The sequence below is a fragment of the Lithobates pipiens genome, unplaced genomic scaffold, assembly GCF_037356315.1.
Source record: "Lithobates pipiens isolate NorthernLeopardFrog02 unplaced genomic scaffold, aLitPip1_a1.2 Scaffold_27, whole genome shotgun sequence".
Lineage (NCBI taxonomy): Eukaryota > Metazoa > Chordata > Amphibia > Anura > Ranidae > Lithobates > Lithobates pipiens.
Window position 1 is genome coordinate 68,518,497 of NW_027507788.1, and position 25,162 is coordinate 68,543,658.

Below are 25,162 nucleotides of genomic sequence, written 5' to 3' on the forward strand. Positions count from 1 at the left end.
CAATGTGCAGGTTGCACTTTTTATCAACACTCTTGCACAGAGCCCTTAATGTGTTTGTCAACCCATAAAAAAAAATAGATTTCTCTTTCCCTTAAAGCAGATTAAACAGCACAGTGCATTTGCTGTGTAATCTGCTCCATCTAAACTGTTAAAAAACAAAAACAAAAAAAAGAACTTCCCACGAACCTGCCACTTCCTGTATCCCTTCTCTATACTGACCATGAAAATCAAGGCTACTTAGCCCTGACCACCATGGTCAAAGTGCATCTCTCCATCAAATGCAGCCCCGCTCTCCTCTTCCCCCCCTTCACCCCCTCCTCCTTGCCTGTCAGCTCGTGTCTGTTTCTCCGTCTCCACCCCCAACGCTATTGGCAACATTAAAAATTTGTAAATGCTCAATACCAGCCCCTTTATTATATGCTGGCAAAGCACACTGCATACGTTTTTCATAAAAAACGAGCATTGTAAATAATGATTCAGCAATGTCTTCCAGCTGGTCATGTGACTTTCAACCAGTTTCCAGGGCTACTGCAGGAGAGGCTGATCAGGCCATGTGATCTCCCAGGTGACATCAGAGGGGCCCCTCCTGCAGTATCTATCTGAGCTGTACAGGGGCCGCGAGTCATGTGACCATCCTGAAGACAGCTCAAAATCGGTATTTACAGCTCTCGTTTTTACAAAATACTAATGCACTGTGCTCTGTCATGCTCTAAAAGAGGGTCTGGCAGTGTTTGTCTTATATGGGTTAACAAATCCTTTTTAAAAGGACCCAGACGCTTCTTTTTGCCCTTTTTTGCCATGAGGATTAGCTACAGAACCGTCTACAGCCAAGTTGCTGTGTTCTACTTCTGAACATACTTACCCTGTAATCCATGCCCTTAGTGCGTACCCTACAGGGGAATACCCTTGCATGTAGCTATGTCAGAGACCAAACTAAAGCTTTCAGATCCCACAGGCAAGCATTCGCTCTGCCAAAGGCCTGCACATCACTCAGTTTTTAAGGGGCAATGTGCCCATTGTGTGCCATTCCTTCAGTCCCTTGCCACCAATGGTTGCTCCTGCATGCATGCGTGGGAGTGATGGTGTGGCTAATCAGACGGCTGGAGGATGCGAATCTGGAAGGAAGAACGGATGAACATGGATGCCCTGTCATTGTTGACAACGTGCCACTGGAGGCTTTGTTTTAACCACTTGACCTCCGGAAGGTGTTTCCCCTTCTGACTGGAGCATTTTTTGCTATTTGGTACTGTGCTATTTTAACTTGTAATTGTGCGCTCATGCAGTGCCAAACCCAAACAAAGTTTGTGTCTACCCCCCCCCCACACAGAAAAAGCTTTCTTTGTGTGGTATTTGATCACCACTGGCATCTTTATTTTTTGCTATGAAAACGAAAAAGCCTGAAACTTTTTTAAAAACGTTTTCTATTTTTTGTTATAAAAACATATCCAATAAACTAAAATGTTGTCATACATTTAGACCAAAATGTATTTAGCTACATGTCCTTCGGTAAAAAAAAAAAAAAAAAACAATAACTGTATGTTGATTGTGTTAAAAAAAGAAAAAAACAATCTGACACTTTAATAAGCCTGGACACAGATGTATGGGGCGCAAACACCATACATTTTCTCTATTCTCATTTTTCAGTTGATGCGTTGCATTTGGTCCTACACCAAGATTTTATTTACATGTGTATGTTTCCCTAAAGTTTAGCGTTTTTTTTTTTTTTTTGACTTTTAGTCACCAGCAAAGAACGGATCTAAAAGTACCCATAACAACCATCATCCACAGTCCCCTGCAGTGACTCCAAGTTACCAAATAGGAAGTAGTTCCAGCACGTTGTCTTCTTTGGGAAATGGACCAGCTACAAACGGCAATGGCACAGTATCCAATAGCAGCGGTACAAGCAGTAACAGCAGCACCAACAGCAAAAACAACCCTCCCAGTGGACACACATCTGGTACACCCACTCCATATGCACAGGCAGTGGCTCCTCCCCCATCTAATTCAAATGCATCCCAGCCTAGGCCTTCCAATGCCCAGCAGAACACAAGCAAACAAAATGGAGCGACAAGTAAGTATGAGAATTGTGCTTTGTCTTAATGTTGTTTCCAAGATAAATGCGTCTATTGTAGTTAATGTCCATAATGGGTATTTTATCTCTAGGAGACCTGTTCCCATCATTGTGAGGAGGTATCACAACACACACAGACACACCAAACTTGCTGTTGTGCCTTGCGGTACTATTTATTTTTATTGGCAGCCCTACAGATTGTCCCAAAATGAATAGTGCACAGTGTGCTGCACTGCATGTTTGCATCATTGAAACTATTTTAGGTGTAAACATGCCTAATACATGAGCCAAATTTGTTTTGCACAAGCCAGTATACTCTTTGTAATTGCAATTGATATTTATTATATAGCTCAAGAGCTATTTGAAAGAATCCAGTAGAAAGTGCTTTTAGCTGCCCATACCAACATGTGGACAATTGACAGTGCAGGCTAGGCTATGAAAGAAAACTCCAGTGTAGGCAGCACCTTATCAGACCCTGAAAGAAATAACTGCACTCCCGCACGATGCAAAAAAATGGGCTTTATTGTTTAAACTTGATAAAAAAACAAATCCTAGGCAGGGGATAAGAAAGGTTGACATGTTTCACACGGGATTCGTATTTTATTTTGGTGCATTTGATAAAGCAAGAATCTCATGTGAAACGTGTGAACCTTTCTTATCCCCTGCCTATGTTTTGTTGTTTTTTTCAAGTCTGAACAATAAAGCCCATTTTTTGCATCATGTGGGATTGCAGCCATTGGTCTTTTTTTGGTTCATTCAGTTTCTGCTGGCAGTGGCAGGGTTTGCACCCAATGGCTGCTCTAAAGATTATGGTCTGTCTCATTCACCTGGGAGCAGCAGTTTATTTGTACTTTATCAGACACATTTGCAGTTTGAGGGCTTTCACATCTCGGTGCTGTGGTTTGGCTGCAGCGCGGGTATACCTGCAGTTTTCACGTGCGTCATCTCGTTTCCCATAGACTTCCCATTATGTTCCACATAAATTTCAGAAAACACACCAAGAATGCAGAACATACAGTGCCTTGAAAAGGTATTCATACCCCTTTATTTTCTGCATTTTGTCATGTTACATCCAAAAACATAAATGTATTTTATTGAGATTTTTTGTGATAGACCAAGACAAAGTGGCACATAATTGTGAAGTGTAAGGAAGGGGGAGTTGGGAAAAGGAAAAGGCCAGCGGCTGCTAAATGTGGAGGAGCATGGAAAAGCTCAGAGTGGGCAGTATGGAAGGAAAGGGGATGCAAACTGTATTGACGAGCCAGAAAGTCTGTGAATCCTGCAACTCTGAAGGCAATAGTTTGCATAAATGAAATTCCTTGAAATTGCAAAGCGGGTGTAGATCAGTTCAAATCAAAGTACTCAGATGGAGTATGCTGACAACTCACCTAATGACTGGAGGTAACAAAATTGGATACTCTGGGCAGCAGCTCAATTAGTTTTTTTTTTTTTTTTACCTAATCATTCATTAATCTAACCAATTCATCCTAATGGGCGGTTGTTTGCAGTAACACCTTTAGTTTTCACTGAACTTCCAATAAATCCACTCCCACCCTGGCCATGCCCTTTTTTGCAGGTTAAAATAGTTTGCCTAATGAGCAGATTTTTTTTTTTTTGGACTGCTGGTGTGTTTGGTGCACATGTTAGCTGCACAAAATACAGAAAATGAAATATTGTCACTTAATGTCTACATTTCTTCCCAGGTTACAGCTCTGTAGTAGCAGAAAACTCCACAGATGCTGCACTTGGTAATAGCAGTCAATCACAATCAAGCCAGTCTGTGATTCACAACCCACCAACAAGCACTGCGTGAGTACAATAGGAGGTCAACTAGTCATCAGTGTGTTTCCATGTCTGTGATTATGGAGTTGAGATGTTGTGAAATAATTGAACCAAAATAGTTTCTTTTGGTCTAGATGGAGAACTGTGTTTTGTGCTTGAATTGCACTGCTGTGTGTAATATAAGTGTAGATATGTACATGCATATTTCATATGTATACTTATATGCTGTTTGTAACCTACACTAAAGTAGTTATTTTATTTAGTATTGAAGGTGTGCTTAATGTGACTGTTAACATTTTGCTGGTGTGTTTTATTGTTGCATTACGTGAAATTGGTGTTGGCTCTTATACGAGCTTCGCATATTGTGAAAGGGGCTGTGTTGTACATGGCGACCAACTTGATTCTATTTTTTTTTTTTTTTCTTGTGGACTGCACATCACAGGATTGCTTATCAGTAGGTCCCTCTACAGATGTAGCAGTGCTTAATTAAGTAATTAAGACAAGCTGTGAGGTAATAAGTCGTTTTTACTACACTTTAGTGATTCTGGGACTTTAGGGCCGGTTCACACTATTGCGACGGCAGACATCGCATGTAATTTGCAGCGCACTGCTGTTCACATTACATGCAATGTCTGTGTGGTGCAATGTCAGCCATACAGATAGTATGGCTGATATCACACCGCATTCGGTGCAAACACGCACAGGACCCTTTTTTCTGTTCGGACCAGAATCGGATCGCATGTGTGTTCACACATATGCGGTCCGATTCATGTCCAAACTGTCGGTTCGCAATGCGATATGCGAGCTGAAATGGGGGGTGTCGTTAACCTATGACACTCCCCAGCAGTTCACATATGGCAGTGTGAACTGCCGTGCGTATCTTGTGCAATGCAGGAATCCGCAGTTGATTCGCAGGGTCCTTGCATCACAATAGTGGGAACCGGCCCTTAGGTAGAAAACTGCCTTATTCATATTTTTTATATATAATATAATCTCCCCAGGGATACGTTTTAGTAACTAATAGAAACCAGTCATTCAGTATTGAAGTCAAGCAAGCACTAAATGGTTTGATTGCTATGGGTTACTGCTCTTGAGTTATGACTTTGGCCTTATGCTACAGCTTGTATAAAATCCATCTATCGATTGATCTATATAGGGGCAGCGCTAGACCATTTTTTTGGGGGTGCTGTACTGGTGCTAACTGTATTTTTTCAATCAACACTTGCAAACAGTCGGTTTAAATGTTGGGTTAAATCAGCCCAAGAGTGTAGTATTGTGCACCTTTGGGGTTGGTGGTCATTTTGGATGGCCTGGGTATAATACAGGGGTGTTGCTAAAACTATAAAAGACCTGAAGTGCCTTTGGAAATCCCAAGTGGAGCAGTAATACCGCATGCATCCTCCCCCACATTCCCCCTCCAAGTACAAATACCCAAAATCCACCTCCTAGAACAAATCCTCCACCCCCAATCTCCCCTTCTAGCACAAGCCTTTCCACAAATTCCACCTCCACAGCAAAAATCCTTTCTTCCCCCTCTGCAAATTTCACCTCCCCAGCACACATCCCTTCCCCTCCACATTCCTCCTCTTACAGCAAATTTTTCTCTCTCCAGATGATGATGAGGTGTTCTGTTGCGTCCTCACCACCTACTTTAAAGTGGTATTAAACTCAAAAGCTAACATTAATTATATTGCAGCTTACCAATTAGATGTGATGACGTTTATTAGGCTTTCTTTCCTCTATTTTCACTTGATGATCTGGCCAGTAAGTCTGCTGTTTTTTTTCCAGCTGAATGTATTTGTTACAGAGATGAGACAAACCATTTACCATTGATGGGTTCTTACAATGATCAGCTTTTATTTTTTTGTAAAACCTTTATCCCAAACTGAGAAAAATTGTTTGCTGTAACTGCTTATAAAGTATTAACTTGAGTTTGGCTTCAATTTGTTGGTGCATTTAAATCTGCTAGTACAGCCAACATGTCTCCTTCATCCAGAGTAAGGGCACTCTAATACAGGATGTGTGTTAGTGGGCAAATCACAAGATGAAAACAGAGAGGGAAAAAAATAATTTAAAAAGGAAAACGAATGCAACCACCACATTTAATGATTCATGAGCTGCAATGTATTACATTTTTGGTTTTGCGTTTAATACCGCTTTTACCCTTAATTGCTACACTACAATTATGTGCACTGGATGCAGTTGCATTGTAGCCCTACAACTTGCATTAGTCGCGTTTGGCAGTAGCAACGCCTGCTAAATGAGACATGCTATTTAAGTTGTTTTGACATGGTAAGTGTAGCCGTGAGTGGCTGCATATCACTGTTCAGGCGGTCGAGAGGCGGTAACACTGTGGCTCAACTGCCTGGTTTTACTTCCCCCTGGCCTTCACAATTAATCCCTGGTTCACATCAGTGAGACTTGTCATGCGACTTGACAGTTAAAAAGTCGCACCCCTTTCACAGCAATGAAACTGCTCAAATTACTGCAAATCAAAAAAGGTGGTAAGGAATTCAGTGCGACTTGAGTCGACATCTGTTAAATGAAGTTACACAGATATCAGCAAGCTGGACATGAACTCGCACTGCTTTAAAGTCCCGCTGAAGCAGTACCACTTCAATACCTCACTGGTGTGAACTAGGGCTAAAGGATAATTTTGCCTTTCTGAACAGGTTACACCCATATGTAGGGTATAACATGTTCAGCATCCACCCCCTCACCTCCCAATCCCCACACATATATATGTGTACATTCAATGAATGTGTGTGTGTGTATGTGTATGTGTGTGTGTATATATATATATATATATAATGTGTGTGTGTGTGTATACCCCATTTGTGTGTATATATACAGTTGTGCTCGTATGTTTACAGTGGCAGAATTTATGATTTCTTGGTCATTTGTCAGAGAATATGAATAACCCAAAAATATATTTTCATTCCTGGTTAGTGTTTGGCTGAAGCCATTTACTATCAATAAACTGTTTACTCTTTTTAAATCCTAATCTCAACAGAAACTACCCAAATGACGCTGATCAAAAGCTTACATACCCCAGTTCTTAATGTATTGCCCCCTTTAACATTAATGTTGGCAAAGCTGTCCATTCCTCTTGGCAAAAAGCCTCCAGTTCCTGTAAATTCTTGGGCTGTTTTGCATGAACTGCATGTTTGAGATCTCAATGATGGCTCAATGATATTGAGATCAGGAGACTGAGATGGCCAATCCAGAACCTTCACTTTATTCTGCTGTAGCCACTGACCTGTTGACTTGGCCTTAACTTTTGGATCATTGTCATGTTGGAATGTCAAATTCATCTCATGCGCAGCTTCCAGGCTGACGAATGCAAACTTTTCTCCAGTATTTTTTGATAACATACTGCATTTATCTTGCCATTCATTTTGACCACATTTTCTGTGCCTTTATAGTTCACACATCCCCAAAACATCAGCAATCCACCTCTGTGTTTCACAGTAGGAAACACTGTGACCTTTCATCATAGGCCTTATTGACTCCTTTCCAAATGTAGATTTTATGGTTGTGACCAAAAAGCTACATTTTGGTCTCATCACTCCAAATGACTTTTTGCCAGAAGGTTTGAGGCTTGTCTCTGTGCTGTTTGGTGTATTGTAAACGGGATACTTTGTGGCGTTTGCGTAGTAATGACTTTCTTCTGGCGACTCAACCATGCAGCCCATCTTTCTTCAAGTGCTTCCTTATTGTGCACCTTGAAACAGCCACACCACATGTTTTCAGAGTCCAGTATTTCACCTAAAGTTTTTTGTGGGTTTTTCTTTGCATCCTGAACAATTTTCCAGGTAGTTGTGGCTGAAATTTTAATTGGTCTGTGGTTTGGTTTGGTTTCAACAGAACCTCTCATTTTCCACTTCTTGATTGGCATTTGAACACTGCTGATTGGCATTCTCAATTCCTTGGATATCCTTTTAACCACTTGTCACCCACCCTATAACAAAAACACGGTGGCATAGTGGTTTCAAAATCCTGACCGGACGTCATATGACGTTATCAGGATTTTTAGCCGCTGCGCTGCATAGTAGTCCATTATAGTAGTCCATTATGCTTTGCCTTTACAGGGAATGAAAGAGGAAGTAAACTCATCAGGGTTTACTTCTTCTTTAATAGCCATTCAAACCTCTTTGTGTCAACTTGTGTGCATGTTATCAAGCCAAAATCACCAGGGTATGTAAACTTTTGATCAGGGTCCTTTGGGTAGTTTCTGTTGCCATTATGATTTAAAAAGATTAAACACAGTTGATCGATAATAAATGACTTCAGCCAAACACTAACCATGAGTGGAAGAAAAATGTTTGCGTTATTCATATTCTCTGAAAAATTACCAAGAAATCATAAATTCTGCTAGATCATCTATACAGTTGTGCTCATAAGTTTACATGTATTACTTTCACTGTTTCACAGTATAAATAAACCCCTTATAGTAGTGATTATCTGTTTTTGTAATCTACAAAGGGATTTTTTTTTTTTAACCCAATCATGACCGGTGATAAAAAAAAAAAAAAAATAAATGTGGCTGCTACTGTGTTGTATGCTTGGCCATACACATATCAACTTTTGGATGAGCATGTTCGTATGAAAATTCTTTGTACATTCGATGAATGGTTGAATGTCCTTCTTTGAAAATTTACCTTGCTTTTAATATTCAATTTTAAAATGCATGTCTTTTCTGATTTGAAAACTACACAGTGTCTGAATATGCGTTCCATGTAGAAAAGTTTTGTGATCAAAAATTAATATTACCCCATTAACCATTTAAAAATCAAATCAGTGTTATTAAAACATAGTTTTTCTAAGGATGGCAAGCATAAGTGAATATATATATATATATATATTAATCTCTCTTCTGTCTTATTCTCCGAGTGAGTTACATATTTTGTTCCCCAACTATAAAGCTGGTTACTTCCAGTCCATCCAGTTAAACCTATGCGTGTAGAAAAATAATTCCATATCCAGGAGTCTTTTTAAACTATCCATACTTCCTGCCGACACCACCGATTGTGGAAGAGAGTTCCGTATCTTACCGCCCTAACAGTGAAAACCCCCTATCCTGCTTAAGGTTAAACTGATTCTCTTCCAGTCTCATCGTGTCACCCCTTTTGCACTCCCTGGGGCTGAAAAGTTTCATACTTATGCAAGATCCCAGCATATAGCTATCATATCTTCTCTAAAGCGTCTTTTCGCCAGGGAGAATACATTTAGCGCTTGTAGTCCTTCCTCAAAATTAAGGTCCTCCAATCCCTATATTATTCTAGTTGCCCTTCTCTGGACTCCAGCTCCAGCACATCCTTTCTGAGGATTAGTGACCTGAACTGGATGGAATGCTCCAGATGCAGCCAAACCAGAGTTTTATAAATTGAATAATCGTTTTATCTCTGGAGTAAATTCCCTTTTTAACCACTTGGCCCAAATTGCTGTCATTGTATGTCGGTACTTTGACGCTACATATCATTGTTATGGCAGCAGAAAACTGCCATAACACTGGTATTTTCAACAACTGCGAGCAGCGCTCTTTCAGATAAAAGTGATTTGCCACAAAATTGCTTTTATTGGGGCAGAGAGAGGGGCCCCCCACCATGTTCTGGTCATCTCTGCCGCTTACCGGCGCCATCGGTAGTGGCGGAGATGACTGCGTCCTTCCCCCTGACAGCCGAGTGAGGGAAAGATGGCCCCGCTCGGCTCCATAAAATTGAATGGCGTAAGCGACCTCAAAGGTCACTTCTGCCCAATGGTCTTAAAGGGGAATATTTTTTGCATTTTAGTGTAAATGTTAGATCTGAGGTCTTTTTGACCCCAGATCTCACATTTAAGAGGTCCTGTCATGCTTTTTTTCTATTACAAGGGATGTTCACATTCCTTGTAACAGGAATAAAAGTGACACAATTTTTCTTTTTTTTTTAAGTGACGGTGTAAAAAAAAAAAAAAATGTTCCCTGCACAGAAGCGAACATACGCCAGTCGTGCCCACGTATGAAAACGGTGTTCAAACACATGTGAGGTATCGCCACAATCGATAAAGCAATAGCAATAATTCTAGCACTAAACCTAACCTGTAGAAAAATGTAAACTTCGCCTATGGTTATTTTTAAGGATCAAAGTTTGTTGCCATTCCACAAGCAAGTGCAATTTTGAAGCGTGATATATCGGGTATCAATGTACTCTGTGTAACATTTTCTTTTACAATATAAAAAAAATTGGACTAACTTTACTATTTTCTTATTTTTAAGTTAAAAAAAGTATATTTGTAAGACCGCTGCGCAAATACGGTGTGACGAAGTATTGCAACAACTGCCGTTTTATTCTCTAGGGTGTCTGAAAAAAAAAAAATATAATGTTTGGGGGTTCTAAGTAATTTTTTAGCAAAAAATATATATATATATATTTTAACTAGTAAACAAGTGTCAAAAAGAGGCTCAGACGTTAAGTGGTTAGTGCATGCAGTAAATAGCTTGACACTGCATGCTATTGCTCAGTCTGTCTTCTGCTAGGACCCCTAGATCCTTCTATGTTTACCACTGCATATACCGTAGATCGGGGGTAGGCAACCTTTTGAGCAGTGTGCCAAAAAATGTTTTTTAAGAAATTGAGCGTGCCAATTTTATAACAAAAAAAAAAAAACCTACCCGACACATACTTGACCCCTACACTGACCCACCTACCTGACACACCTGACCCACTTTCCTGCACTACTCGCCCCCCCATCCCCCACACACAGATTAATGTAGATCGGGGTCCTTACATCCTCCTTACCTCAGCTCTTCATGGCTTGATTGACCATCACATCAGGGCTCTCCTCAGCAGTGGGTGGGCAGCATTGCTTAGGAGTCCCTGTCAGCACCGCCATCCAGCTGCTCCATGGTGCCCCCTCCAGTTGAGAGGTCAGCTGACACTGCACCTCTCTCAATGCTCCATCTTCACCGAGCTCCACAGTTCTCACACAGACGCACAGTGCCGCAGCAGAGGGACAGGCTGGAGCAAAGGAGTCCCGGAGTGGTGCTGTGAGTTATACCTGTGTGAGGAGATGTGACAGCGGGGCACTTGGCGGGACCCATCGGAGGATTGTCGGTACGCAGTGGATGTGTTTCCGGGAACAGCCAGCCCAGCATCAAGCTCACACATGCCTGGAGCTTCACTGGGACGGAGGCCATGGTGGCGCCCTAGGTGGTAGTGCACCCCAGGGGGCTGCCCACTCCATTTAGTGGTAGCACCGGCCCTGCCCTCTCAATCACGAAAAGGATTTTTTTATATATATATATATATATATAGCAAATGCTGTAAACTACTTTAGTAGTGAGAAATTAACATCCTGCACTCTCACGACTCAAATCAGCCCAAATTCCTGCAAGTCCACACCTCAGATCCCTGTCCCTCCTGCAAATCTGTCCTACGACTATACCCCCCTGCTCATGTGCCCAACCACTACCACCCTGCTCTTCTGCCCGACCACTGTAACCCTGCTGCTTATCTGTCCCACCAATGTACCTCCTTTCTCCTCTGGCGCAACACTGGGGTGAGAGTATATTGCTTGGCTACAAAAACTGAGGTACTCCTGGAAGGAGGAGGGGTTATATAGGGGAGTCAACTTCCTGTATTGGTTATACAAGTGTCAACACCTGAAGGTAGGCCTATAACCCACCAAGTAATTACTTGAGCCTCTGTGTCCTATGATGTATTCCAAGAAAAGGATTTTACAGGCAAGCTGTTTTAAAAATCCTATTTTTAACTGGGAGTCAGACTATGTGAAGGATGGATGGGGGATTTAAATATTTTATATTAAAGTAGCACTAAAGGCTGAGACATGGATATAATCATTTAAAATATAATGAAAAATACTGGTAAACTTTTACTTTAATGGAATTGTAATGCCTTAAAGCGATTTTATTTATTTTGTATTTTATTTTTGTATAAAATTTTGCTCCACATCAAGCCTGCAACATAGCGGCACCTACAACCCCAGCACCCAGCTGGGAAGGAGATGTCAGAGGTGGGCACACAATGAGAGCAGGCAAAGAGAAGCCCTCAGTCAAGAAGCCGGGCACCACCGTGCCGTCAATGACTGCTCATCAAAGCCATGCCCACCAGAGCAGGGTGCCCATTCCTAGGCGAATGTAAGGGCATTGCCCACAAACAAGTTGCAAGCGCTGTATCCCACACCAGCAGGCCGTAAAGCCATGGCCTCAGTTACCGGCCAGTCCAATCTGGTGCCTATATTTAAAAAGGGATCAAAGTCTTTACCAAGTAACTATAGACTTGTTAGTTTAACTTCTATAGTCGGGAAGATACTGGAGAGTTTAACCGCTTGCCGTCAGCCCGCCATCATTTGACGGCAGGAGAATGGTTCCCCTGCACGAATCGCCGTAGATGTATGGCAGGCACTTTAAGGGGTATAGGGGGCATGCACATGCTGCCACGATACTGAGGAACCGATGCTCGTGCCCAGCGGCCGTGATGTCCGCCGGGGCACCCGCAATCGCTTTCGACAGAGCCAGAATGAGGTAAACACAGAAATCCACGTTCTGGCGGGGGAGAGGAGACCATGTGTTTCTAGTATATAGGAACAGTTTAGTATATAGGAACACCGATCGGTCTTCTCCCCCAGGCAGTCCCATCCCCCCTACAGTTAGAATAAGCTGAGGGACCACATTTAACCCCTTGACCGCCCCTTAGTGTTAACCCCTTCCCTGCCAGTGAAATTTATACAGTAATCAGTGGCTATTTTTTGCTCTGATCGCTGTATAAATGTCAGTGGTCCCATAAGTGTCCGATCTGTCTGCCGAAATGTTTCAGTCCCTATAAAAATCGCAGCTCGCTGCCATTACTAGTAAAATATAGTACAAATATATACACTGCATCAAATTGGTCTGCATGGATGTCGTCCCAGAAGGACGCCTGTTCTAAAGATAATGCACAAGAAAGCCTGCATACAGTTTGAAGACAAGCAGACTAAGGACATGGATTACTTTAACCGTATCCTGTGTTCTGATGAGACCAAGATAAACCTATTTGGTTCAGATGGTGTCAAGCTTGTGGGAGCAACCAGGTGAGGAGTACAAAGACAAGTGTGTCTTTCCTACAGTTAAGCATGGTGGTGGGAGTGTCATGGTCTGGGGCTGCATGAATGCTACCGGCACTGGGGAGCTTCAGTTCATTGAGGGAACCATGAATGCCAACATTTACTATGACATACTGAAGCAGAGCATGTATTCACTTCTGTTGCCAGTGGTTTAGACCAGGGGGTCTTGAACCCCCGGGCCGCAGCCTGTTTACAGGTGGGCCGCAAAGTCTCTGCAATCTGAGGTGCAGAGAGATCACCGCCAACACCGCACTTCCGCCCACACAGGCCTGCTGCTACACTATTTGCATCTGCTGGCATGTGGCAAGTGACTGTGGCAATCTGCATCTGATGGCATGTGGGAATCTGCATCTGGTGGCAATCTACATCTGATGACATGGCAATCTGCATCTGATGGCAAGTGACACTGGCAATCTGCATCTTGTGGCATGTAGAACTCTGCATCTGGTTGCTTGTGACTGGCAATCTGCATCTGGTGGCAGGCAATGTGGCACGTGGCAATCTGGTGATGGGCACCGTGGCAAGCTGCATCTGGTGGCAGATTCTGCATCATGGGGAGTTGAACTATTTAATTTTGTATTACAGTATAATAATAATGTGCTTCAATCATCCTGACACCATATTAACCATGATGTTATGATGATTGAAGTGCTAACACCAGCCTTTTTCTGACAAATTGTCCGCAAAAAAAAACTAATCACCCCGACCCTCCCAAGGACCCCCCCCCCCCCCCCCCCCCCCCCCCTGCACAATTTTCATCCACAATGCTGGTTCCCGGTGCTAAAAAGGTTGGGGACCAGTGGTGTAAACAATAATGGCTGTGCGTTTAGTTATTTTGAGCGGGCAGCAAATGTACACTGTTATACAAGCTATGCACTCACTACTTTACATTGTAGCAAAGTGTCATTCAGTGTTGTCACATGAGAAGCTATAATAAAATCTTTACAAAAATGTGAGGAGTGTGCTCACTTTTGTGAGATGCCGTACGTACATACATCATGCATACTCTCAAATGCACACATATGCATAAATACATGCACACTACATACTATCAAATGAATACATATTTACATAATTTGTCTGGTAACGGGCAGCCAGCTTTCCTCCAGCGTTCATTTTGTCAACAAAAAAGAAGTTCTAAAGATTTAAAAAGATGTTCTGTAAAACGGCTTAATCTGTGTCTGTAGAGCATGTTGATATTATCAGATTAAGCTCCAGGGGTATATAATAAGTTTGGCAATTCTAGAGAAATACTTAAATACACTACAATTTAACTAAACTAACCCATTCGATTTTAGTCGGCTAAAATGTACTGGTGATTTTAGTTGGCTAAATCTAAAATGGCATCCTGGTAGATGGCAGCAGATTTTTATCAAGAATGTCTTGGTAATTTTTTTTTTTTCCATTCATCCTTCCTTCAATGATGTGAAGTTTGCCAGGACTGTATGCTGCAAAACAGCCCCCACACCATGATGTTTTCACCTCCAAACCTCACTGTCGGTATGGTGTTTTTGGGGTGATGTGTAGTCCCCTTTGACCTCCAAACATGGTATGTATTATGGCATCCAAAGAGTTAAATTTTGGTCTCATCTGACCAGACTGTATTCTCCCAGTATTTATCAAGCTTCTCTAAATGTTGCGAAGCAGACTTTAAAGTGGATATAAACCCAGTTCATGAAATTTGAGCTGCAGTGTTTTGTTATCTCTCCCCAAAGCACTGTGTCAGGTAGCTCTCTTGCTTTGTAGCTCTGTTATCAGGCTGATCATTTCTCACATTCTCCAAGAGGGGAAATAGAAGTGTGTCCAGGAGGTTTCTATAAATAGATTCTCAGAGCAGAGCATTTTCATACCAATGTGGAGGGGGGGCTGCTCCCAATATAATCCAAGCCTTCTCTAACCGTGCAGAATGAAGTGAAGTGAAAATTCTTACCCGATGTAAGAATTCTAAAGACTATAGCAAGATGGAGAGCAGATATATATGCAAAATTTATGTAGGGAGTTTGGTTTCATCTGAGGCTGTTCATTTCATTGGGTATATGTGAGGGCTTACATCCACTTTTTAAACGAGCTTTAACGTGCCGTTTCTTCAGCAATGGAGTATTGCGTGGTGAGCATGCATACATGCCATGGTGGTTGAGTGCATTGCTTGTTTTTTTTTTTTTTTTTTTAACAATTGTACCTGCTAATTCAAGGTCTTTCTGAAGCTTTCCACAGCTGGTTCTTGGCTGTTGGACAACTGTTTTGATGATTCTTTTCACTCCTCTGTCGGAAATCTTGCAAGGAGCACCTGGTCGTAGCCGAGTTACAGTGCTCACTGTAACTTTTTGATGTTTAGAAATCCTTCTGTAACCAATGGCATCAGTATGTTTTGTAACAATAAGGTTGGAAGGTCTTGAGAGAGCACTTTGCTTTTACCCATCATGAGATGTTTTTTTATGTGACACCTTGGTAATGGGACCTCTTTTTATAGGTCATCAGCTGACACTGAACAACTGATATTAAATTGTACTGACACTGTGCAGGATTGCTTTATAATTACAAATACATTTCAGCTTGTATCTTGGCGCTTTCCATGCCTTTTTGCCTTTCCCTTTCTTCATGTGTTCAGTTTTTTTTTTTCCGTGTGTCATTCCATTTTATTATATGTAGCACTGACGTAAGTAATTTTTTTTCCACAGTAGCGTGACAATCCTTCCACCTCTGGTCTAACTAATCACTCTCACCTAATGGCATGTACCCCTGTGCAAACAGGTGGTCATGCAAGCGGATAGCAAAAGGGTTAACACGGACCATAAACTCCTCTCACGTCTCCTTAGATCTCAGCAAGGCCGCCAGGTCATGGGTAGAAAGAAAAGATCTAAGTGCTCACTGCTTAAGTATAAGATTTCATTTTTGTGTTTGAACACAAACTACTCATATGAAGATGATAAAAACACAGCATGTAAAGCTGACTATAGTGTAAGTTCCATAGGGCAGCAGCGGGTTCATGCATAGTTCCTCCCCCGTACGCATTGCTTTCAATCAGAACTTCAACGTCACAGACTTCTCTCCCAGACGGAGGCACTTGGGGAAGGGGGTGGAGTCCAGTGACGTCTATGTCCGTGACGTCATCGGATCTCAGATGGAACTCCTTGAAGACCCGGAAGTCGGCAGAGAGGTGAGTATTTTGATCGATCAAAAAAATGAACGATTAATCGAGGTATCTTTAATTTCCACAGCCCTAATATATATAGCTATAGATCGAGCGATGGAGATCTAGAGTCGCACGGCTCACCTGAAATCCCCCACAGTGTCTGCTCTCTGCCGTCCCTGCTGCTGCGCCAGTCTCTGTGCAGGCACCCGCCTCAAGTATTACCTCTATAACAGGTATGTCTGGTTCCGCTCCGCTTCCCCAGCGATTTGGGGGTGATCCAGTTCAATGCACAGGGTTTCTGAATCAGGTTCAGATATACTTCGACATGCTGCCCCAGGCGTTTCCCACGGACAGAAGCAAAGTGGGTTTCGTGATATCTTTGCTTTCTGAGAGAGCCTTGGCCTGGGCTAACCTTCTATAGGAGATGCAAAAACCTGTTGTCTTGAGTTACCCTGAGTTTGTGGCCTCCTTTAAAAGGGTATTTGACGTTCCCGCATGCTCCGCTTCTGCTGCCAAGTGCCTCATGTCCATCAGAGTACGAGAACTGTTGCCGACTACGCCATTGAATTCTATACTCTGGCAGCAGAGGTTGCTTGGAACAATGAGGCCCTCGTGGCTGCTTTTTCTCATGGTCTCTCAGATCCCATCAAGGATGAGAAAGCAGCCCGAGATATACCCGCTGAGCTAGAGAGCTTGATCTCGTTTGCCATCCTCATTGCTTCCAGACTCAGAGAAAAACTTTCTCTTAAGGAGCACTTGCGGAAGCCTCCTGTACGTTTGCCTCCGAGCTTTGTAGTCCCACTCATGCCTCCCTCACCTCCCATGCCTCCTGGTAGCGAGTCGGTCAGTGAAGATGAACCCATGCACCTGGGCTTCACGTGTCTCTCTGCAGGTGAGAGAGCCTTTAGGAGATTATGCCTTTATTGTGGCCAGGCAGGTCACTTTTTGAAGTCTTGTCCTACCCGTCCAGGGAAGACCCGAACCTTGAGGTTCTATCATGGACAGACCTTAGGTGGCGTTGTTTCGTCCCCAGTTACCCAGAAGGATAAGCCCCTGGTTTTGGTCACCCTTTGAGATACAGGCTCTAATCGACTGGGGCTGCAGGCCTGTTCATTGATGCTGCATTTGTTTCGCAGCACTCGATTCCGCTGCAGTTGCGTGACACTCCACTTCCCATTGAGGCTCTTGACGGGAGACCTTTACAGCCTGCCCATGTGAGTCATGAGATGGTTCTGTTGTCCATGGCCGTAGGGGCTCTTCACCATGAGATAATCCAATTCCAAGTTATTTCCTCACCCAGGTTTCCGCTGGTTCATGGTTATCCTTGGTTACAGAGACACAACCCCTCATTTGATTGGCTCCGTGCTGAGGTTCTCTCCTGGTCACCACAATGCAGTGAGACATGCTTCCTGAAGGTATCCAAGGTCCTGTGCACCTCTTCACTCCCCTCCCTCCCGCGGGAGTACCGCGATTTTAGCAATGCCTTTTGATAAAGGTCAAGCCAGTAGTTTGCCTCCACACCGAACTTATGATTGCGCAATTGACCTTCAACCTGGTGCCATATCTCCTCGTGGCTGGGTTTACCCTTTGTCGGCCTTGGAGGATAAGGCCATGAAAGAGTATGTTGCTTACGCACTTTCTTGAGGTTTCATCCGCAAATCCTCATCTCCTGCTGGTGCTGGTTTCTTCTTTGTGAAGAAGAGTGGTGAACTGAGATCTTGTATAAATTATAGGGGTCTCAATCGTGTTATGATTAAGAATGCCTACCCGATTCCATTGATTACAGTGTTATTTGACCACCTCAGGGGAGCAATGGTTTTCCCGAAGCTTGACTTGAAGGGCATGCAATCTCATGCACATCAAGGAGGGCGCCGAATGGAAAACTGCGTTTAACACCAGAACAGGCCATTATGAGTACCTGGTAATGCCTTTTGGCCTTTGTAATGCCCCGGCAGTTTTCCAGGAATTTATTAACGATGTCCTCCGAGATTTGCAGTTGTGTGGTTTTATCTAGATGATAGCCTCATATTTTCCAAGTCCCTGGAGAGCCACCAGACAGATGTCTGTCGTGTGCTTCAGAAACTAAGAGAGAACAATCTCTATTGTAAACTGGAGAAGTGCAAGTTCCATTGTGAACAGGTTACATTCCTGGGCTATGTCATTTCCACTGCTGGTTTTTCGATTGACCAAGAGAAACTTTCGGCAGTCCTACAGTGTCCTTGACCTGTGGGTTTACGTCCTCTGCAGCGTTTGCTGGGTTTGCCAACTACTATCGGAAGTTTATTTGTAACTTCTCGTCTCTGGTCAAGCCCCTGACTGATATGACCCGAAAGGATGGTAACCCACAGAGTTGGTCTCCGGAGTCCATTAAGGCCTTTGAGACTCTCAAGGCTGCTTTTGTTTCTGCTCCTGTTTGACACATCTGATCCTACGTTGCCTTTTATCCTAGAAGTTGTTGCTTCTGAGACTGCAGTTTGGCGCCCTTCTGTCTCAACGTCCTAATTCTGTGGCTACTTTTCCAAGAAATTGTCACCTGGTGAGTGCACTTATGAGATTGGTGACAGAGAGCTGTTAGCGATCATTTTAGCCCTGAAAGAATGGAGACATCTCCTTGAAGGTACCACTGTGGCTGTTCTTATTCTTACTCACCATAAGAATCTTACTTTCGTGTCTGAAGATAAGCGACTCTCTCCCAGAAGGGTGCGATGGGCTCTTTTCTTATCGAGCTTTAATTACATTGTCTCATTCTTACCCGATACTAAGAATGTAAGGGCTGATGCCTGGTCACGACAATTTTCCTCCACTTCCAAGTCGGAGTCGGTTTCGGTTCCTATGATTCCTCCTGATCGTAACTTGCCAACGGTTCGCACCAGTCTCACTTTTCCTTTGGGTGAAGTGAAATTCTTGCTGCTCAGGTCCAGGCTCCTCCTGAGAAACCTTGTGACCGCTGCTTTGTCCCAGAGAGTATCCATACTGCTGTGCTCCAGACTTGCCATTCTCCCAAGGCAGCTGGCCATCCTGGGAAGAATCAACTCATTTGGGCCATTTCCCAACAATTCTGGTGGCCTAGTCTATGGGCTGATGTTACTGCCTTCGTAGCTGCCTGTCCCGTGTGTGCTCAGTGTAAGACTCCACGACACCTTCCAGTGGGCCTCCTACAATCCATACGCAATGGAGAGAGGCCCTGGACTCACCTGTCAATGGATTATATTGTGAAGTTGCCCAACTCCCAAGGAAACACTGTTATCCTTATGGTGGTTGACCGGTTCTCAAAGATGTGTCATTGTATTCCACTTAGGAACTGGCTTTCATTTTTGCTCGGGAGATCTTGCGTTTACATGGACTACCCAAGGTGATTGTCTCAGACAGGGGCAGTCAGTTTGTCTCCCGGTTCTGGCGAGCCTTTTGTGCACAGTTGGGAATCCAGCTTGCGTTCTCTTCTGCGTTTCACCCGCAGTCTAATGGGGCCGCAGAGCGAGCCAATCAGTCCTTGGAGCAATTCCTACGTTGCTATATTTCTGACCACCAAAACTGGTCAGACCTATTACCATGGGCAGAGTTTGCTCACAACAGTGCCTTGAATTCTGCCTCCCGATTGTCTCCATTTATGGCGAATTATGGTTCCCAACCTTCCATGTTGCCTGACTCGTTTGTTCCGCAGAGTTTTCCTGCATTAGAGGAGCATCTCCGTGGTCTTCTTTCCACTTGGGTACAAGTCCAGGAGGCTTTACGTCATGCTAATGATGGGTACAGACTCCATGCTGACCGCAGGCGCCTGCCTGCGCCTTCCTACCAAGTTGGGGACATGGTCATGCTGTCATCTCGCAACCTCTGGCTTAGTGTTCCCTCACTGAAGTTTGCACCTCGGTTTATTGGGCCTTTCCGTATCCTTCGCAGGATTAACCCAGTGGCTTGCGTGTTGGACCTTCCTCCTAGTATGCGCATCTCAAATGTGTTTCATGTCTCCTTATTGAAACCGTTGGTCTGTAACCGATTTACCACCTCGGTGCCACACCCTCATCCTATTCAGGTTGTGAACCATGAGAAGTATGAGGTACAATCCATTGACTTCCGTAGGTTCTGTGGGCGCATACAGTACCTTGTGCATTGTAAGGGGTACGGTCCGGAGGAACGCTCCTGGGTTTCATCCTCGGACATACATGCCCCTGTCCTCCTCCACTAGTTCCATAGACTGTGTCTCCTCAAGCCCGGTGGCCCTCCGAGGGAGAGGGGTTATTGAGGAGGGGGTACTGTCAGGGTTGGCTTAGCCCTTCTTTCTCTTGGCTGGCTGCTCTGCTGTCTAATTGCCAGCTCTCATCTCTCCACAGTTACCAGCTGTTCCTGATCATGCTCGTCTGACCTGCCTACTTTAAGCTGTCCAGCTCACTTCACCTCTGTCTTCTCCTTGGTCACACCAGAAAAACCATCTCCTGTGGTTCTGTTTAAGGCTGGGTTCACACTAAAGCTATGCGGGAATGCCGCGAATCTGCGGCGGGTTCCCGCATCGCATGCCTCCCGCCGGCAGTTCACACTGCCCTATGTGAACTGCTGGGAGTGTCAGTGAAACGTTAATGACACCCCCAGATCATATCGCAGTGCGATCTGCAAACTCGGACAGGAATCGGATCGCATGGTGTGAACACCCATGCGATCCGATTCTGCTGCGGACCAAAAAAAGGGTCCTGTGCGAGTTTGGGGCGGGTGCGATGCGAATTCAGCCATACTATCTGTATGGCTGAACTCGCATCGCACAGAGATCGGATGTGATTTGCACTGCAGTGCGGTGCGAATCACATCCGGGTCTCCTAGCCGCAGCAGTGTGAACCCAGCCTAAAGACTGGCGTGCTGACATCCCTTGTGGCTCCTTATTCTGCTTGCTGTTGCTCTACTTGGATCCCTGACTTCTGGCCTGGCTGATTACCCGATTTGGTTATTGAACTCTGGCCTGGCTGACTACTTGATCTGGTTACTAGACTCCGACTATGCTTTGACTACGCTTTTTCTATTTACCTTTTTATTTTTATTAAACAAGTGTGATTTAATTGTACTTCTGTCTCGGTCTGATTCATGGTTTCTGACAAGGACGGGGTTGATGACCACTGCCTTAGCTGAAGGTTGTGCATACAATGACATGATGGCCGAATGTGTAAGTCCTTTAATACCAGTTTTTTTCCAGAGTTTTGGAGATTTATTGCCAGTGCATTCTATCAAATGCTTTCTTGGCACCTAAGGCCAAGAGGAGAGAGGGCATTTGATTGATTTCTGTGAATTATATTTACCATCCGTCTAGTGGTCATCTGGGGCTTGTCTTCTGTTAACGAAACCTACTTTATCGGGACCAATAAGATATGAGATTATGTTTATTAAACGGTTTGCTAAAATTTTGACATATATTTTGTTGTCTGAATTTAATAGTGATATAGGTCTATAATTTGTAGGGGATGTTGGATCCTTACCTGGTTTTGGGAGGTTAATTATTAAGGCTTCCAACATCTCCTTTGGTTATTAGCTGTGGAGTTCTCTACTTGGTTAAACGTATTGGTCAGGTATGGCGTTAAGATATCGCCAAATGCTTGATAATTTCCTGAAAGCCCATCAATGCCTGGACCTTTATTTTTAGTTAGGTATTTGATGACCTTGAGGGTTTCATGGAAGGAAATTGGATCATTAACCACTTAAGGACTGCCGCATGGCAATGTACGTTGGCGCAATGGCACCGACAGGCACGTACATGTACGTGCTTGCCTTCCAGCGGGTGGGGGGTCCGATCGAACACCCTCCCGCTGGATGCGGCGGTCCGTTTCGCTTCAGGAGCACTCCTGGCAAATGAGAAGCTTCCCCTGCCTGTGTATTGTAAACACAGGCAGGGAGGAAGTGATGTCATTCTCCTCGGGGCGGTCTTTTTGACCGGACTGCGAAGAGAACATAATAGTAAGTGCACCAACACTACACTGACATGTAGGTACACAAATCCCCCCCCCCCCCAGTCACAGTGTCACTGATTGCAGTGATCATTTATTTCTGATCACTGCATTTAGTGTCAGTTGTAACAGTAAAAACTGTCAGGGCAGTTAGTGTTAGGTCCAGGGTAGCCCCCTGATTGCCCCTAGAGTTAACCCTTTCACCCCCTTTTGCCAGTGTCACTAAGCGACCATTTTATGATTGCTGCATTAGTGTCCTGATTGCTCCTAGTTAACCCCTTCACCCCCTTTTGCCAGTATCACTAAACAATAGTTTTTCTGATCGCTGCATTAGTGTCACTAGTGTCGCTAGGTAGCTAGTTTTTTTTTTAGCTTCACCGCTAGGTTTTTATAGCGCTAGGTACCCCCATATACTACCCAATAATGTTTTTAACCCCCTGATTTCCCCTAGTTAACCCTTTCACCAGCAATCACCGTATAAGTGCCAGTGGTGACGCTGGTTAGCCAGTTATTAAGGTTTCCCGTCAGGTTTTTATATAGCTCCAGGGACCCCCATATACTACCTAATAAAGATTTTAATCCCCTGATTGCCCCTAGTTGACCCTTTCACCAGTGATCACCGTATAAGTGTTACAGGTGACTGGTTAGTTTGCATTTTATAGCATCAGGGCACCCACCATTTATTACCCAATAAAGGTTTAACCCCCTGATCACCCGGCGAGTGATATCAATAAGGTTTTAGGGTCAGGGTCTGCATCACTCCAGGCAGCACTAGGTTAGGGCCAGTACCGCTGACACCCACGTGCAAAGCATAAACCTCCCATAGTGGTATAGAATCTGAACAGATCAATATCTGTTCAGATCTATACTAGCGTCCCCAGCAGTTTAGGGTTCCAAAAAACGCATTGTTAGTGGGATCAGCCCAGATACCTGCTGGCACCTGCGTTTTGCCCCTCCGCCGAGCCCACCCAAGTGCAGTATCGATCAATCACTGTCACTTACAAAACACTAAACGCATAACTGCAGCGTTCGCAGAGTCGGGCCTGATCCCTGCGATCGCTAACAAATTATTTTTTTTGGTAGCGTTTTATATTTAAATCCTGAAGGCAGTGCTTGGTTTTCGAGGTCCCTTGCGTGGCTAGGCTCCCAAAAAGTCCCCCACATGTGGTATCCCCGTACTCGGGAGAAGCAGCAGAATTTATTTTGGGGTGTAATTTTACTTGTGCCCATAGCATGTGTGAGCAATATATCATTTAGTGACAAGTTTGTGCAAAAAAATTAAAATTGTAATATTCCTGCAACTTGTGGCAAAATATAAAATATTTCATGGACTCAACATGCCTCTTAGTAAATAGCTTGGGGTGTCTACTTTCCAAAATGGGGTCATTTGGGGGGGTTTTGTGCTATTTTGGCATTTTGTGGCCTTCGAAACTGTGATAGGTAGTGAGGAGTGAAATCAAAAATTTGCACCCTTAGAAATCCTGAAGGCAGTGATTGGTTTTCGGGGTCCCGTACGCGGCTAGACTCCCAAAAAGTCCCACATATGTGGTATCCCTGTACTCAGGGGAAACAGCAGAATATATTTTGGGGTGCAATTCCACATATAACTATGGCATGTGTGAGCAATATATCATTTGGTGACAACTTTTTGTAAACTTTTTTTTTTGTGTCATTATTCAATCACTTGGGACAAAAAAAAAATATTCAATGGGCTTAACATGCCCCTCAGCAAATTCCTTGGGGTGTCTACTTTCCAAAATGGGGTCATTTGGGGGGGAGGTGGGGTTTGTACTGCCCTGCCATTTTAGCACCTCAAGAAATGAGATAGGCAGTCATAAATTAAAAGCTGTGCAAATTCCAGAAAATGTACTCTAGTTTGTAGACGCTATAACTTTTGCGCAAACCAATAAATATACGCTTATTGACTTTTTTTTTTTTTTTTTTTACTAAAGACGTGGCTGAATACATTTTGCCCTAAATGTATGACTAAAATTGAGTTTATTTGACTTTTCTTATAACAAAAAGTAGAAAATCTCTCTTTTTTTTTTTTTTTTTCTCGAAATTTTCGGTCTTTTTCCATTTTTTATATCGCAAAAAAAAAATTGCAGAGGCAATCAAATACCATCAAAAGAAAGCTCTATTTGTGGGAAGAAAATGACGCAAATTTTGTTTGGGTACAACATTGCAGACCGCGAAATTACCAGTTGAAACAGTGCAGTGCGAAATTGTAAAAAGACCTCTGGTCCGGGGCTGAAGTGGTTAAAAGATTGTAAATCGTTGGGATCAGTTTCCGGTAGGTTTATTGTTTTTAAGAAATATGTTTTTAGATGTAGGTTGGGGGGTGTTTTTTTCCCTCTTTTAAGATTATACAGGCATTCCTAGTACTTGGAAAAGGTGTCAGTGATTTCTTGAGGGTTATAAATTACTTTTCCAGAGATATGCTGGATTAGTTTAATTTTATTTTTGTTTTGGCGTTGACATATTTGGTCAGCCAATATTTTACTAGCTTTGTTGCCCTGAGAATTGTAATTCGGTTTAAAGCTCTACGTGTTTATCATTTTCTTCTATCAAAATGGATCTTAACACTGTTCTGAGATTAGTGAATTGTGTTAATTTTATATCATTGGGGTTTTATGCGTGTTCCCTTTAGTATGGAAATGTCCTCAAATTTGTTTACTGCAGGAGATTTCTTTTTTTTTCTCTAGTGACTATCTGTATGAGAAGATCCCTAGAAAAAGGCTTTATGAGAACACCACAAGACGGTACTTTTCACTGAGTCATCATCATTGAATACAAAAAAAACTTTGAGGCTTTAATCAGACAAATATTTTTCTCCAGAAAGAATGTATTTGGTATTCCTCCATTATTATTTGTACAAGGCTGACCCAGTTTAATTTCCATTGTTATTGGCGCGTAGTCATACCAGGATATATTGTGGATATGGACATTGATTATGTTCTGTAGTAAGAATTTGTCTGTGATAAAATGGTCTGATCTTGAGTAGGATTTGTGAACAGGAGTAGAATATATAGCTCTGTTTGGTGGAATGAAGACCCCTCCAGGGATAATACAGATCTGCATTAGAAAAAATCATATTTAGACTGGTTCTAGTGGGATGACCTTGATTTGGAAGTATCCGTAAAAGAATATAAT

The 25,162-nt window shown here is 43.3% G+C and overlaps 1 protein-coding gene across 2 annotated transcripts in view; it reads left to right on the forward strand.

Annotated features, from left to right (window-relative positions):
* CNOT3 (CCR4-NOT transcription complex subunit 3) overlaps positions 1–25,162 on the forward strand; it is a 292,476-nt gene that overhangs the window by 48,780 nt on the left and 218,534 nt on the right. For both annotated transcript variants that reach the window (XM_077457069.1, XM_077457070.1), the window contains exons 4-5: positions 1,738–2,071; positions 3,775–3,880. In XM_077457069.1, coding sequence (XP_077313195.1) covers positions 1,738–2,071; positions 3,775–3,880 — 440 coding nt within the window. The remainder of the gene's footprint in view (positions 1–1,737; positions 2,072–3,774; positions 3,881–25,162) is intronic.